Genomic DNA, 17,942 nt, shown 5'->3' on the forward strand with positions numbered 1-17,942 from the left:
CACTGGGGGGGCGGCCTTCATGGGTAGGAATCTACTTCCCCCTGTGGTGAATCTGCTACTACATCCTGCCATACATTTTTCATCCCAGCGTGTGTCCTCATTTAAGGGGACATTTTTCTTCCTCACCAATTGAATGCTCACCATCCTAGAGCTCCCGTAGAGGTTTTGTGGTTGCTTTTAGGAGTTCTTCCACTGTCTCTGTGCCTGGCGTGGGGGTTTTTGAAAGCACTTAATCTGTGATCAATCACCTTCTCCAGTAGCAGCGCTGCCATTTCGACTTCAGGCATTCATTTATCTTCTCAAAGCCGCCTCGATGTTGACGATTGATCCAATATGCTTCTGGTATATCTTTCTCCCTTGGGATGTCCTTGTCCTTTCTTTCAGTCTCTTGAGGCCAAGTGCCAAGGTTTATCTGCACTGAGGTCTCGTTTTCGGCCCAGTCAGCTCCTTGGTCTTTGAGGTTGTTCGACTGCCAAATATTTCAGCATCTAAGGCGGTTTCCTTTCTTCAAATACAACTCTTGTGGCTTTCACTTTAAGGAATTGTAGGTGCACATTTTGTTTCTGATGTCGAAATTACTTTTTCTGAGATTTTCTCATACTACTGATGCAGACTCACGATATCAGTCACTTTCTGCTCCCCCATGGATCCTCCTGCTTCTTCAGGGACATGAAAATCTTCTTAAACTAATAGTCCTACATCATTTAAAGATGGTTTCTCCTGCACCTTCAAGGTTTTAGAATTACATTTCTCACCAGTCTTATGGCCTTCAGGTTTCTGATCTTTTGGAAGATGTGCCAGTTTATGTTGTCACTTCTGGCAAAAACGAAAGGGAGCATTTTCCATTATTCCTCTCTTAAAGGCTTTGAAGAACCTTTTTCCTTTGTTTTCAGCGATTGTTTTCAGCATCTGTGTACTTTTTCTCAACGTCTCTGTGCTTTGCCGCCAATTCTTAATTTGAATAACCGGTTTAAACCTAGCCACTTTTCTTTCCCCTGATTTTTGGTGGCCGTCTACCTAGAGTTCTCAGCGATGTGTCCGAACCCAACAGTGATAAAAATTCTAAAAGAAGGCGACTGTGTCGCCTGTTCAACACTCAAAAACAAATAAATAGCGAATGTTTCCGGATGCCAGGATTAGATGGTGAAATGATGCACAGCATGGGACTCTAGAATAAGTTCCACATCAAAATAAAATGATCTTCAAGTACCCTGGAGGAGAAAGAAGAGTTTTTTGTTGTTGTTTTTTTTTTTTAACAGTGTCCAGGATGAAAAAAGTACATTCTCACAGTGCCTGTGCAGTTGATGGTGTTGCAGTGGGGGTCTCACAGTGAGCATTTCCTGAATCTTTCAGTGTCTCAATTCTTGTGTCAGCCAAGTAGCTAACCTTAAAGCACTTCCCTTGTAGTACCTCCTTGCAATTGTTAAAATGCCTTGGAAGTAGTCCTTGGACTACCAAATGCAATTCAATCCCATAAATACATAAATAAATAATAACTGCTCAGTGTGCACTATATAAGTGTCAGGTACCAAAAATGCCCACCCATGCCCTGCCACCCCGCTGCCTGCTCTTACCAGTTCTCATATTTGCTCAGTCTCTTAATCATGCCATCCTTCTGAAGCAGTGCAAGCACACTGCGCTCCTCTTCTGGCTTGCCATCACATATGTGGATGCTGTCTGGTTGGCATAGCTTGGCACTGCTCACCACAAACTCCCTCACCCTGCCCGATAGCAGGTCCAGATCCCCATTTAGGACCCGCAGAGCATGCACTGAGCGACCTGGAGTCTTCTGTGCAGCTGCCCATTGTTTCAGCGAATGGGAACAGATCCTGCAAGGGGGAGAACACGAGATTATAAGAAAAGAGAACACGCGTCAGACAGTGCAAAGACTAGGTCGTGGTTTCCTTTTAGAATGGCAAAACATTCTATTCTGCCTTTTCACTATTTCAGTTCAACTCAGGGCATCCCGCTCTAAAGTTTTGTCAAAAAGCAATAACAGACCATTTCCCCTAATTTCTGTACATATAGACAAAGCTTACAACAGTAAAAGACGAATATCCCCTTCAACCCCCCCCCCCCCCACCTCCCCCTCCCTCTCTTTTCCTCTTGGGGTTTTCTTGATAAGCCTGGGGAAAAACCAAGGTGTGCCTATCATCCACACAAATGAGTGAAGAAGCATGGCCAATGTCTTTCTTACCCAACTGACTACCCCATTAACGTATGATATATAGGATAAAGTAACCTCTGAAGTACAGTATAAGGATATTGCAAGTCACCAACAGTTCCATCACCATCTAGAGGAACGAGACCAAAAGAACAAAAATTCTTTATGGGGGTCATAAAACTCCAAGGTGACTTGAAATAGCCTTATAATGTACAGCAGATTATATTTTATTCTTAAAGATACATGGTTACGCCATACTTGCGTTTTCATGTTCATTGAAGACAAGAAGAATAAAAGCAGAATCTTTAGATTGAAATTAAATGCAACAAAAGCAATTCATATTTTTATCTATTTATTAGAATCAGTTTAAGGCAACTCAAGTTAAAAAGTGTTGTGGCTCAAGTGATGTAAAACATGCAGAGATCGCAGCTTTCCTATAATAACCTATAGTGTGAATAAATAAACATAATGCTATAAATATCTCATTTCTGCTGATCACTTTTTCTATTCACAAAAACCTAGCAGAGGAAGTAAACACGAGTTCCTGGTTTCCTTGTTTAAACTGCAGCTGTAATCATACTCCATGACCCGCCCTTCACCCTTCTTACTGGCTCTGGCATCAGGCATTGCGCCGACTAACTCCACTGTAATAACGAGATACAGATCAGCAGCTAATTCACTAGATATGTCACAACTTAACTGAAACGAGGACATTAGAGACGGGCTTGCAGGCACCCAGTTATTTAATATGGGATACGGTACCCCTGCCGTACATTATAAGGATATTGCAAACCACCGAGAAGTTGTGACCATAGAGAGGTCATGGAACTCCGAGGTGTCTTGCATTATCCATTTAACAAATAACAGAGGGTGTTTCATTCCTAATAATATATGGTCACACCATCATCCTTCCCACAAACTGCTTACATCTGAGGTGCCTTGATCTTCTATATGAAAGAGCTATTATGTTTACACCCATGAAGAACAAAAGTATACTCTGTAGTGCAAAATAAATACAATAAAAAGTAGTTAGTAGTGTGTTGCAAAAAGAAAGGTAGAATCAGTTTAAAGATTAAGAAAATCTGCTGTGGCTCAGAACGTATAGCAATATATACTATGCTGTTCCTGTACTTACCTAGGTGGAAAAAGTAAACATGTTGCCACAAAAATCTAATTTTTGCTAATCTCTTTTTATTTTAGAAAAAGAAAATCAGAGGAACGAAAAGCCATTTCTCCTTTTAGTTACTTAAATGAAGCTGTTAACTGCCTTTCACCTTGGCTGCTGGCAAGATACATTATGATTAGGGCGCCCGGTTTTATGGTATTTATTTTTTCAACATTTCCGTCTGTATTTATCCATATTTATTTTTTGCTAATTTTTTCTGTATTTATCCATTTTTATTTTGTGTTCACTGTATAAATGAAGCAGCAATAAGTATTTTTCCACATTTATTTAAATTGTAAATGTATACTCGCATTTAAATGTCCTAATGGTTTCAACGGTATACAGTGCAATAACGTTGTCTGAAAACACTTGCATTGTAGAATAGCATAAATAACTGTAGAACTGCTCTTAATTAAGCTTAATTAAGAAATCTATTGTCTTTTTTTTTTTTATCTTCCCTACTTCTCAATCGGTACAACTACTGACCTGGCACTCATGATTGACAGTAGAAAAAAATCATCCAAGAAGGCCTATTTTCCATATTTTTCTGTATTTAAAAATGAATACAGACAGCAATATACATAGTTTTCTGTCTGTATTTATCTGTAAAAATCAGTAAAAACAGAAAACAGGGAGCCCGAATTATGATGTCAGAACTCCACTGAAATAAGTTATTACAGTTGAGCAGGTCCATCATTTATTTATTACAGGCCTCTAGACACATCACAACTCGACTGCAATAAGGAAATTAGAGACTGGCTTTTATAAAGTAATTGCGGGCTTCTATGTATTAAAAAGTAATAAAAGGGCTGCTGTACACTCTAATGATGTATACATAAATGTGATGTGCACGTGCCACAGAGGTTAAGGATAAGGTCCCTCAATTGTTTGTACAAATATTAGAGAAAGTACGAGGCATAGGAGCACGCAGGCACCTGTGCAGTCAAGGGGTTAATACAATTTTAAATCAGACTCTAATATAAATCTATATTTTATTGATGTAAAGAATATTCTCCACGGCGCCACTAAACACAAATTACTAACTAGACGCATGTTTTCAAAATGACCGCAAAAGACAAACTGAATAATCATTTCAACACCATAGTATAAACTTGGAACTTTCCAAACAAGTGGTCTGGCCCATTCCTTCTGCCTTTAAAGACGTGCTTGCTCTTACTCCAAACAAATACAGGGAAATATCTGACCATGCTTGAATCATCACAAGCAAGAGAATACCTCGTCATGGACAGTAATATTCTACATAGGAACCAGGTAGACTTCCTACCCAAGCAGCGAACAACAGACAAAAACGTTGTCTTACAAACTCTGATGGACGAATATGTAAAGAACAAGAACAGTGCACACATATTTGCTTGCTTTTAGGTACTTCTGAAAGGCCGTTTACCTCACCTGGCAACCAAGACGAAACAGGAGACTGGAATAGGGGAAAAAAGCATACACATACTAAATCTATGGTATGCCTTAACCAGTGCTTTAAATGGGCCGGTACTGTCCGGTACGGAGTACCAGCACTTTTTTTTATTTTGAGAGAGAGTGTACCGGCACTTCTCAAAAGAAATGCAATACTTTTAATTGGAGAGTACCGGCACTTCTCAGAAACAAGCAGGTACTCCTGTATAGAGTACCTGCATTTCTATTTTTCCATTTCAAGCACTGCCTTAAACAACTATTAACGCAAGTTAAACAACAAGAAAAACAAGCATTTGCAATGCAATAGGTCTCGCATTTGCGAGAGTTTGAGCTATTGGCATTGTAAATGACAACGCCTTTTATTTATGTGTTTGGAAAACTTGCAAACTGTGTGTAAATACGCACTTTGTACTTATAGAAGCAAGGCTGGCAGTAAAAGAAGTGCAGTTACTGGCAGCCTTGCTTCTTGTAAGCAAGGACTATAAACACCGCTTGCATATTTTCAAAACACATAAATAAAAAGCATTGTCATTTACCATGCCAATAGCTCAAACTCTCGCAAACGAGGGATGCAGGACACACAAATGCGCTAACACTCTCATACACGCACAGACGCACACACACACAAGCACACATACAGAAACTACTAAAAACACAAGCACACTTACAATCACATGCTCCAGAACAAAAACACCCAAGGACAGAAACGCAAGTACATGCACACACACACACACACACACCATCACACGCACAAACATGCACAAGCACACACAAACATGCACAAGCACACACTCATACGCGAACAGAAGCGTGCACACAAGTACGCATACAGAAACATCCACACGCACAAGCACACATACAATCCCATGCTCTAGTACAAAAACACCCAAGTACATGCACACACCATCACACGCACAGACATGCACAAGCACACACAAATGTGAACACAGTCTTTGATACACGCACAGGTGCGCACACACACACACACACACACACACACGCGTCCGCACACACCTCCCTCATACACACGCACAGACGCACACACAAAAGCACTCATGACACATTTCTCCAGGACTGCCGCGGCATTGATGGCACACAATGGCAGGTTTGGACAGACTAATGAAAGACATCTGCTGCCGGTTCCGAAAGTAAAAGGAGTTCTCGGATTATTTACCAGATAGAAGGGGGCGCGGGGTCACGAGCAGCGACGGGAGAGAGGGAAGATGATAGACGCAAGGCAATAATGCACTCCTGCCTGCTCTTATCAGAGGACATTTCCTAGAACAGCCCGGCTGGGGGGAGGGGGGGGGGGGGGGGGTCGCTGTTGTTTAGCACCATCAGGGAATTGCAAAGTAAAGTTGACAATTACGGGCTGAACAGTGCACAGATGCACTCTGGGAATAAGGGCACAAACCAAAACAGATGTTCACTGGACCTCAGGAAGCGGGCTTCAGCAGGCGGCTACCGGGTTGCAAGCTATAAGGCAGACCCAAGGAGCTAGACGGGACGGGAGGGATGCAGGACACATAAATGCGCTCACACACTCATACACGCACAGACGCACACACACACTCAAGCACACATACAGAAACTACCAAAAACACAAGCACACTTACAATCACATGCCACAGAACAAAAACACCCAAGGACATAAACACAAGTACACACACACACATCACACGCACAGACATGCACAAATGTGCACACACACTCTCATATGCGAACAGAAGTGCGCACACAAGTACGCATACAGAAACATCCACACGCACAAGCACACATACAGTCCCATGCTCTAGTACAAAAACACTCAAGTACATGCACACACCATCACACGCACAGACATGTACAAGCACACACAAATGTGAACACAGTCTTTGATACACGCACAGGCGCACACACACACGTGCGTCTGCACACACCCCCTCATACACGCACAGACGCACACACAAAAGCACTCATGACACATTTCTCCAGGACTGCCGCAGCATTGATGGAACACAATGGCAGGTTCGGGCAGACTAATGAAGACATCTGCTGCCGGTTCCGAAAGTGAAAAGAGTTCTCGGATTATTTAACAGATAGAAGGGGGCGTGGGGTCACGAGCAGCGACGGGAGAGAGGGAAGATGATAGACGCAAGGCACTCCTGCCTGCTCTTATCAGAGGACATTTCCTAGAACAGCCCCGCTGCAGTGGAGGCTGGGGGGGGGGGGGTCGCTGTTGTTTAGCACCATCAGGGGTTCACTCTAAGCGCATCCCGGAGAGGTTCTCTAGCACCCGCTACGCAGGCTACTTCAAGGTGCTTCCTGCACCTTCTCTCATTTTGCTTTGCTCTTTTATAAATCCTCGTCCACATCCCTGTAATTGACCCTTCCTTGCATTCCGAACTCTGGCCATCAAATGATATTTTTCTTTCAGCCGTGATGGAATTTTTTTGCGCGTGGGTTTTGAACGTAACATAATCCCTTCTAGCTGCGGAGATAATCTTTTACAACTCCAGGAGCAGCGCTGATTCGCGTCTTCTGCCTTGTGCTGCCCTCCAGTAGCTGTTTGTAAACATCGCTTTCGGGATCGCTATTGTAACAAGCGCACGCCATGAGGTATTCGCTGGGCTTTTTCTGCCGTTCCACTTGGACGGCCTCGCCTGGGAAAAGGTTTGTCTTTATAGGGCCATGTGTTTGGCCCCATAAAGATAAGAAACCTTTTGCGACGAACGCAAAGCAGGCCAGGCCGTCCAAATGGGACGGCTCAGAAAGCCAAGCAAATACGTCACCGACACCTCTTTTCCAATGGCTGGCCACCGTTTAGCATAAACGGTGACGCCAGCCAATGGAAAAGAGGGGCGGGGCTTAATGCCCCTTACAGAAAATACCTACATCTCATTAAATCTCGCCAACGAGACTGCGCATGCGCTCAGCCTACGCCAGGCGAGACCTAAAAACACACATTGCCAATACGTCTGACATAGGCTTGCATCCTTTTGGCTTCTAGAATGCTGGATTTGTCATGGTTTTTGTAACAAGCTTTGGCAGGCCAATAGGTCTCGCCTATGTGAAAGCTAACGGGTTTGCTGTAGCCATGTTGTAGTGCAGCGTGACTGAGCAGCATGGCTAAAAGTAAAGTTAGAAAAATAAAGCGCTATGCTCAGCCAGCACTTTTTTCTAACTTTACTTTTTGCCATGATGCTGTACAACATGGCTATAAGACACTGGTAAAGCCACTAACGTTTGCATAGGCGAGACCTAATGGCCTTACCAATGCTTGTTATTGTCTCCATTTACCCCTATTAAGATTATTGGGTTTTTTTCTGCCATTAACAAGTGGGACTGCTTTGCCACGCTTATCTCAGTTTGTCCTCCAAGCATGCAAATCGTGCATTTTATTTACATTTTGCATCACATCTGATCATTCCTGGTTGTTTGTTTTAGCAGAGGAGTTAGTGGATGGTTTTTCTGCACTGTCAGACTCTTCATGAGACAAGTTTCTCCTAGTTCCCAAAAAGTCTTAAGAATTTCTTCTCATGGTCGGAGACTTTTATAGCCTCAAATGGGGCATGTTTTCCTATTGTCCTCTGTGGCTATGCCCATACCTTAATTATGTTGACAACACGAGTACATCATTTTTGTGGTTTTGCTTAATTGAAACGTTTTCTGTCATCTTTGAAGAACCTCTACAAATCCTATTGAAATGCCCTTTGATGAAAGATATTTAAACATCGCTGCATCTTCATTCCACATGCCACAACATAAACCACTTCTTTTTCTGATCTGCAACCGAAGGATAGTGGCATTTTGAGTGGAGTGCATGAGAGCAGAGAGTATGGCCCAGATGTACTAAATGGCAGGAAGCACAACTCACTGTTAAAATCTATTGTGCTGCGTTTTGAGAATAGTAAACAAATTGTACAGTCCCTTATTTACAAACAGTGATGCACTGATGACGTCGTTGACCATGCTTGCACAATCAATGCCTTGTTAGTGTGACGCTAAGCGTCATGGCAGGGATCAAATGCAATACAGTGGGGTTTTGCAGGACATTTGTACTTGAGGTACACCAGTCTCTACAAATGTCTACGCGATGAGAAATGTCCACGGATAAGCCTCCTAAAATGCTTATGTTGCATCTTGTGATACCCTGCCTGCCCATTGTTTGCCCACTGGTTTCATGTATGGATAGGATTTAATGCAAAGGCAAGTTCGGGCTACTTTAGAAGATTTGGCTCTGTGTGAAATCATAGGGCTATTCACACCATTCCCACCCTAGTATACCACATTCGCACTCATAATTAGGAGGTTGGTGGTACGCAACTCAAAGCCATTGGCTGCTGCACCCGGTCTACGTTTCAACAACTTTTATTTCACACTGGAAAGTTGATTGTTGCTGCAGTCTGATCTGTCTTGCATCAAGTAGCGATGCATTGCATGGCACAGGTGCGCTTGACAACGCATATGCCCATTACATTTTTAGAAGAATTTAATACAAATGTGTGTGCATGTGTTTGTAGGAGGGAAGAATAAAAGTGGCAGCACTTTTGTGTGTCTGTGCAAGTGGCCACACGTGAGTGTTTATATGTGTGGACCATTTCATGTCAAATAGGATGGAACTGCCAGACTGATCCAGACAAGCCTATCGGCACGATGATCGACAGGTCCCTCAAACATTTTAAATATGTTTAAAGTACATTATAGTATGTGGAACACAAGGTTTAATGCAGAAATATTACCTTTAGTCCAATGTGTGGTTGTTGGCAATCAAAGTGGACTTGTAGTATAGAATACTAAAGAATACACGCTTTAGTAGAACTAAATTTTCATTGAGTACATTAGGTTCATTTCATTTGTTGTTTAGTGTACTCAGGATTGCACAGTTTCTGTATAACAGACCATATCAAAGAATGCCAATAATAACGAATAGCTAGTCAAGGACCATATCAACTCCCGTTTTGTGTGAACATGGTTGTGTTGCTTTTGTTTGCAGCAGTGACTGTGTAATAGTTTTAATTCTTTATTTTTTAACTCTGGAAGCTTATTCGTCACTCCAGCACAGGCCGGCATCCAGTTCTCCCATTTATACCTGCAAACTACTGTAATGTTTAGATTACTTCTAGAATACCAATAACCGGTGCTTGCAGGCGCAAACCGTGACTGGACGTGTTACCGTGCGCAGTACTGTCTGCTACCTGGTTTAGAAAACATCCTTTTGGTGCATTGTGACTGTGCAGAGCCAACCAATACACAGTGTCCCCATCTGTGTGTGTGAAGGTGTTCCATAAGAGCTCTCTTGCAGTGATTTATACTAGAAAGGTTAATGCCAGGATGATAGCTTTCCTCGAGAGGAACCTATTCGGTTGCCATGACAAAAACAAGTTCAACACTTGGTTAACATCCCACAAGTGGGAATACCGTGGCTCCGGGGGTAGCGAGAGGCGGATTCCTCGAAGACAGACCAGGGGGTGCTCCCCCACCGGGGAACCTTCCAGTATGCCATGGCCCGCGGAGATCGCTGAACGGAAGGTATTGATGGCTCTGTAAGCCAAACCTTCCTCCGCCAGGGAGGCCCAAAAATTCAAAATGGAAGTCACATCAGTTGCAACGCGACTGAAACCCCGTCGCACACACCAACCACACCATCGTCTCCAAGAGGAGCGGTATCGTTTGATCGTGCTGTCGGCCCAGGCTTTCGACATGAACTTCTCAGCTGCTCCCGAAAGGCCTGGGACCGCCCAGCGTCCCCTGTAAACCTCCAAGCCATAAGGGCCAGACCGCCCTGCTGTATCAACGGATGGGGAACTCCGTCCAGATTGAGCAGAAGCGTTGGAAACAGGGGGAGTGGGATTGGAGAATCCCAGGAAAGTTCCAGAAGAACTGGAAACCAGACTTGAGACCTCCAGATCGGAGTGACAAGGACCACGTCCACCAACTGACGCCGCACCTGGGCGGAAACCCTCGTGATCATAGCAAACGGGGGAAAGGCATACCCCTTCTCGGTCCGCCAATCCTGCAGAAATGCATCCGTTTGCGCTGCTAGGGGATCCGGTCTCCAACTGAAAAACCGGGGCAGTTGGAAGTCCAGGCGAGAGGCGAAGAGGTCCGCTGAAAAGGGACACCAAAGGGACTGAAGATCTGCAAAGACTCCCGGATGCATCCTCCAAAGACTGCGGTCGTGAAGATGCCGAGATTGATAATCTGCCACCTGGTTGTCCCGACTGGGGAGATATTCCGCCGTTACTGACACATGATGGTCCAGACAATACTTCCAGAAATTCGCTGCCATGTCTGACAGTGCTCTGGAGCGTGTACCCCCAAGATGGTTTATGTACCGGACGGCTGATATATTGTCCATTTTGAGTAGGACGCAAGAGCGGACCGACTCCTTGGTCCAGCACTGGATCGCAAAGGACCCCGCTAGGAGCTCCAGGCAGTTGATGTGCAACTGTTGTTCCGAAGGAGACTGAGGAACTTCGATTTTCGATCACGATCGAATCGACCCGCCATTTTGTGACCCGCCGCCATTTTGTGTTGCCATCACTCAGGCAGCACGGCGAACAAAGTCTATTCTGCTTTTCCCGTAGCTTGGTGTCGAAATACGTCCTCGGCCTTTATTTGTGAAGCTGGTGTTTGGACTAGCCGAGTACACTAATCCTTGTCTGGTTTTCCTAATCCCTGTTTCAACTATCTGTAGGCTCACACTATTCTTTCCCGATCATATCTTATCGACTGGCCTTCACTGTCTCCTGCTAGCATTCTCTTGTGTCATGACTGTCCTCCAAATACGCACAAACGTATCTCATCAAGTTAGTTATAATTTGTTAATGAATTAGTTCGGGGGGTGGGGTGACAAACACAGTTGGAGGAGAGGTCTCTTCGAGTCATCTGATATTTCTATTTTCGAACTTTTCTTACTGGTTCCGCTTTGTTTTCCACTTACCCTATTGGCTCTTTTCTTCTATGCTTGGGGCGTGTGTCCTGTTAATAATTATGTATTGTATGATATTTAATCTAATGCGCCACAGAGTGAAGGGGCAGTCTCCTGAGAACCTACTTTGTGTACTTCTAGGATAACTGTACTAGCTGCAGCTAAATAAATCCAATCTTCTAACGCCGACAGAGTGTCCCGTGTCTCTGTGTAGCGAAGCAGGTGAACTCCGAAGACAGAGGGCGTACCCTGCGCCGCCAGGTCCAAAAGGTTCTGGTTCTTCAATTGGCGCCCAACGTGGGGCGGCTTCAGTGGTACCGGTTCTGCTCGAAGGTCGTGAGGAACCTCGCAAGAAAATTCCGGAGGGTTCGCGAACCACGCTATGCGACCCCTGTATGTCGAAAGTGGTCCGAAGGTCTTTTGCAGCGCGGTTACTCCTTCCTGACGGCTACTGGCGACCGCTGCCCTGACTGCCGCCCTGGTTTGGCCCATTCCTTTGGTGATGTATGGTAAAGCGAGACGATAGACGGGCCTCTGTTGGTGGAAGAAGACGTCCTTAGTTAAGTTAAGTATTTTCGTGGGTCGCGCCCACAATTTTGGTTCTTTGTTTGATGTCCTTAGGTGTCTTAGATTTAGTCATTGCAAAGACTAAAGCCGAGGGTAAGTGCATTTGTGCTGCGTAAACTGAGTTTTACTCCCTTGAAGTTTGTGAACAGTTCAGAGACATTGTGAAATGCCTGGTCTGACTAAGTTTGCAAGAATTTGTTGTCTTGGTTGTAATACGGACTCCCGACTTGAGGGCTCTTGTCCGATTCCTTCGGTTGAACTCCCACATATGAGCTCTATTCAAAACATGGTATCGGCCCTATTGCCTTTAACGAGACATGGATTCGATACACGAAGAAAGATGGTGTTCTCAAATGGCCAGAAAACAGTAGTTTTGATCCTGATGTGCTAGATAATTTGGAAGCAGTTCTGTTCAAAAGAAAAGCCCGGCCGGCAATGTTTGACTCTTTCCGCCTTTGGCGTAAGGAAGCCAAACAGAAAGAAATTAAACAAGCAAAACGAAATAGGAAAACACAGGGTATGACAATTATACAGGCTGCCCAACAGTTCAAGAATGATGAAATTGATAATGTGACTGAAATTTCAGAAAGACAACATCGTATGGCGATAGATAAATGCTATCCGGTGTTGCCTGTTTCTCCTTCAGATAATAAGAAAGATATAGAAGAAGATCCCCTAATGTCCCATTTATTGAGGTTGCCTCCACCCTATGCGCAAAATGCCAATGTACCTCAGCCGTTACAGCCTGCTCAGCTGCTAGTGGTACCTCCGCCGGTTCCGGCTCTTCAGCATTTGCCTCCTCCAGTATTACCGCCCTTGCCGGTTTTACCATTAGTCTCAACTTCTTTGCCTTCATCTCCTGATCTTAGCTCTCCTTTGCCTTCTGCTGCTCCTGTAATTTCTAGTTCTTCTCCTGTTAGTTCTCCTAATACCCTGTCTCCAGTTCTAATGTCTAATTCCCCGTCTGTGCGTAAACGTCTCACAGATTCTGTCACTAGTATTCTATCTCCTTTCTTTGGAGCTTTTAATGTGTCTCCGGCTTTTGCTCGAAGACAATCTCGCAGTCAGTTTCCAGATTTTGAGGAACGAGAGAAGCTAGATTCTCTTGCACGAAGATGGATCAAGAAGGGTCCACAATATAGTGTGTCTGATATTATGCCTAACTTTTTGCAATGGAATGCGCCTACGCAAAGGTATGTTTTTAATGTAATGTGCAATATTCTCATTAAAGAATGGGAAGATGTGAGTTCGAGTCCGATCTCACAAGATTTGTTAGATGTTCAAGCCGATTTTGAAAAAGGATTTATTGTAGGTTCCAAATCCGAGGAAGCTGTAAGGACACTCATCTCTTATAGAACCTTATTGTCCTTATTTGCTTGATTCTGATCCGTCGGTTAAACTGATGTCGAAAAATTATCCTATGAGAGAGGTTCCTCCAGTATGGAAGGAGGAAGTTGCGGCTGTAGGTGCTAATCCACCTATTCCTGCTCATTTTCAACGTATATGGGTACATGTGCCATGGAAGAGATCTGAAGTTTTGGCCCTTAAGCAAACTCTACCAGATCCTCGTAAGAACCCTGCAGGTTATTACAAAGAATTATCGCAGACAATCGATGCTTGTATTATGAATTTAGCAGATATTGATATGCTAATGGGTAATGTAGTCCCACAGACAATATGGGCTAAGATTCGTAGAGAGGATCACGCACAGGAACTAGGTGCTACCTGGGATGTTATAGCTGATACAGATAGAGACCAAGTGGGTGGCGCAAAGCCTGACGCTTTGATCTCAGAGCTTCCTGGTAGAATCATTACGTTAATGAAAACTATGATGCCTGCATTAAGAGTGAATTGGGATAAGTTAGCAGCATGCAAACAAAAGAAAGATGAAAGTGTCTCTGATTTCTTTACTCGTTTCGAGGAGACATTTATCGATCACAGTGGTCAGGATATGGCTACCGAGGGTGGACAGCGACTATTCGTGGACAAATTTGTATTCAATTTGCTTCCCGAGCTGTCACACAAATGAAAAGATTCAGAAAGTTCATGGGCTGTTTCTTCTTCTGCCCAGATATTGGCTACTGCACAATATTACAAGAATAGGGATAAAGAAGAAAAAGAAAAGCAAGAGAAAAAGACGAAAGATTTAAAAACAAAGGTTCTCTTGCAGCAAGCCTATCCTCCACGTTATGTTCAGCCTCAGACTCAGCAGCCACCGCAGTTTCAGAGATTATATCAGAAACCTTGGCCATACATTCCGCGACCTTTGTTAGGTCCTAATCAATGTGCCTATTGTAGAGAAGAAGCTCATTTTAAGAGCAGTTGTCCGGTTTTATTGCAGCGCAATAGAGCGTTATCTGCTCCACGAGGTCGTGCTGGCCTCCAGTCAGCAAACAGAGGTAGAGGTCGAGATATGTTAACTCAAGAACAGCGTGCCCTTCCTTCTCCCAATTCCATGAACTACTTTGATCAGCAGAATGTGAGACCTACTCAGTATTATAATGAAGACCATTATGTTGAAGGCGAGAATGAGAGTCTTCATACTAACTAGGACAGCCATGGACAAAGTAAGGGAGTTGTGCCAATCCCAGTAGATCAAAATGGTCCTTATGTCAATGTCACTACAATGGGTGTATCAGAGCCATTTCTTCTAGATATTGGAGCAATGAGAAGTTCTATTATTCATTCTAAACTCCCTGGGGCACCTTTGTCTGGCTTAACAAATGTTTCTGTAGGATTCTCTGGCGCCCCTGTTCGCAATCCGGTTTCTTGTCCTTTGCCTATTTCAGTTGGTCCTTATGATTTGGAAGCTCCACTTCTGTTGACGAATGGTTGTGGTGAGAATCTGTTGGGTCTAGACCTATTGAAAAGAATGCATGCTACAATATATTGTTCTCCTTCAGGTGTACATCTTACTCTAGGTCAGAAGTTGATCTCCCCAATGTATCTGTCTAAAGATCAGTTTCCTCCTGAGTTGCTTTCTCTTCCAACAGCACTTAGGGCCACGGGTCCGAACGATGTGGGTTGTCTTGAGATACCGCCTTATGTTGTCACTCTCAAGCCCAATGTTGAATAACCACGTATCCCACAATATAGAATCTCTGCTGAAGGTGAAAAAGCGCTTTTGGAAATCATTCATGACTTAATTCGGAAGGGTGTGGTTGAAGAAACAAGAGGTAATACATGCAATAGTCCTATTCTTCCTGTTCTTAAACGTACTGATCCTTCTCAGCCTCCTGTGTACCGGTTTGTGATTGATCTGCGAGAAGTAAACAAAATTGTGATTCCACAATTTCCTGTTGGTCCGACTTGGTTTTCTGTTATTGATCTAAAGAATGCCTTCTTCAGTATTCCCATTGCAGAAGAGAGTAGGGACATTTTTGGTTTCTCCCTTGGAGGCCGAAGCTTCCGGTTTAAGCGCGCACCCCAAGGGTACTGTGAAAGTCCCTCCATTTACAGCCAAGCTTTGAAATGTCATTTGGATACTTTTCACTTACCGTCTGGTGCTGCTCTTATCCAATATATGGACGACTTGTTAGTCGCCGCTGATTCAGAAGATATCTGCAAAGATGTCACTGTTGCACTGTTACGTCACTTGTTTAAGCTGAATCACAAGGTTTCATCCTCCAAACTGCAATATGTTTGTCGAGAGGTTACCTATTTGGGTCATCTTCTATTAAAGGAGGGACGACGATTGACACCAGAACAAATTCAGGCGATTGCACGAATGTCTGTGCCATCCACACAAAGGGAAGTACGTGCCTTTCTGGGTATCACTTCTTATTGTAGACAGTGGATCCCTAACTTCTCTTTGATTGCCAAACCTTTGTTGGCACTTACTTTAAAAGATACGCCTCAGCCCCTTCCTTGGACTGATGAATGCCAAAGGAGTTTCATTGATTTACGCACTGCTCTATATTCTGCTCCTGTACTGGGTACCCCAGATTACACTAAGCCTTTTACGCTGTATGTTCACGAGAAAGAAGGTTGTGCATTATCAGTCTTGACACAGCAATTTGGAGATAGACAGCAGCCATGTGCCTATTTTTCAGCTACATTAGATCCCGTAGCTAAAGCATTGCCCAGTTGTCTCAAAGCCACAGCAGCCGCAGCAATTTCTATCCGACAGTCTGCTGGAATGGTATTAGATAACACTCTCATTGTCATGGTGCCACATGCAGTGGAAACTTTGCTAAACAGAACGAAGACACAGCATCTTACGAGTGCACGTCTAACTGGTTACGAGTTGACGCTGTTGGCTAGTCACATACACATCAAACGATGTAATACCTTGAATCCAGCTACTTTGTTGACCCTTCCAAATGAGGAGAGTGTTGAGGATCAGCATGATTGTTTCTTCCGTACTGGGGAAGAGACAAAAGGGAGAATTGACCTGAGAGACACACCGTTAGAGAATCCGGATGGGACTCTATGGGTAGATGGTTCATGTTTCAAGATGCCTAATGGAGATACTGTTTCAGCTTATGCTGTAACTACCTTACATACGATTGTGGAAACTTCACGCATTAGATACAATTCAGCGCAAGCAGCAGAGTTGATAGCACTGACGAGAGCTTGTGTAATATCAAAAGGGAAAAGAGTGAACGTGTACACTGACAGTCAGTATGCCTTTGGTGTCGCGTTCAATTTCGGGCGTCTCTGGAAGGGGGGTTTCCTAACTTCACATGGCACTAAGATACAGCATGGCCAGTTAGTGACTGATCTCCTTGAGTCACTTGCTTTACCCATCCAAGTAGCGATAGTGAAGTGCAGTGCACACAAGAAGATTACGGATGATGTTGGACGGGGAAATGCATTTGCTGATGAAACAGCAAAGAAAACAGCGAGAGATTCAACGAGTCGAATGTATATGGCAGGTCCTGCGAATTGGGTCAGAGAGAGAGGAATGTGTGAGAATACAGTGGAAAGCGTGAAAGCGATTCAGAAAGAGGCTTCAGAAAGAGAGTCGAGCAAGTGGAGAGAAAGTATGGGAATGTTAGATGAGATGAGTTGTTGGGTAGAATTATCCGAACATCAACGTTGGTTGTTACCGGATGCTTATGTACTCCCAGTGGTTACTATGGCTCATGATCCAGCTCACTTAAGTACAAAAGGCATTTGTAAAGTTTTAGCCCCAGTTTGGCAAAATGAGAACATCCCAAAATGTGCAGACAACGTAGTAAAGCATTGTATTGTTTGTCTGATGTACAATCCAGGAAAGGGAACCCCCACTCCAGCAGGTCACTTTGCTCCTCCGACATACCCATTTGAAGTGTTGCAAATCGATTACATTCACATGGATCGATGCAACAACCTCAAATATGTTCTGGTGGTAGTAAGTGCCTTTTCGAGGTGGATAGAAGCATACCCTTTGAAAGATAACACAGCTTTATCCACAGCTAAAATCCTTCTAAAAGAGTTCTTTCCCAGGTTTGGATTGCCACGCATTGTCTGGAGTGACAATGGGAGCGAATTTGTTGGCCAAGTCATGCAGAAAGTTTGTGCAGGTCTTGGAATCAAACAAAAGTTCCACGCGGCAAATCATCCCCAGTCAGCGGGTTTAGTAGAATGTTACAATGGAACCTTGAAGTTGATATTAGCGAAGATTCAAGCAAGTACAGGACTTAATTGGCCTGATGCTTTACCGTTAGCTCTGCTATCCACCAGAACTGCAGTACACTCTCGTCTGGGACTTAGCCCTT

General features: G+C 43.9%; 1 protein-coding gene across 1 annotated transcript in view; it reads right to left on the reverse strand.

Moving 5' to 3' along the window:
- LOC146870478 (phosphoenolpyruvate carboxykinase [GTP], mitochondrial-like) overlaps positions 1-17,942 on the reverse strand; it is a 184,223-nt gene that overhangs the window by 114,931 nt on the left and 51,350 nt on the right. The window contains exon 2 of the mRNA XM_085642165.1: positions 1,575-1,829. Within this exon, the coding sequence (XP_085498291.1) occupies positions 1,575-1,829 (255 nt within the window). The remainder of the gene's footprint in view (positions 1-1,574; positions 1,830-17,942) is intronic.

The sequence above is a fragment of the Triturus cristatus genome, chromosome 1_1, assembly GCF_964204655.1.
Source record: "Triturus cristatus chromosome 1_1, aTriCri1.1, whole genome shotgun sequence".
Taxonomy (NCBI): domain Eukaryota; kingdom Metazoa; phylum Chordata; class Amphibia; order Caudata; family Salamandridae; genus Triturus; species Triturus cristatus.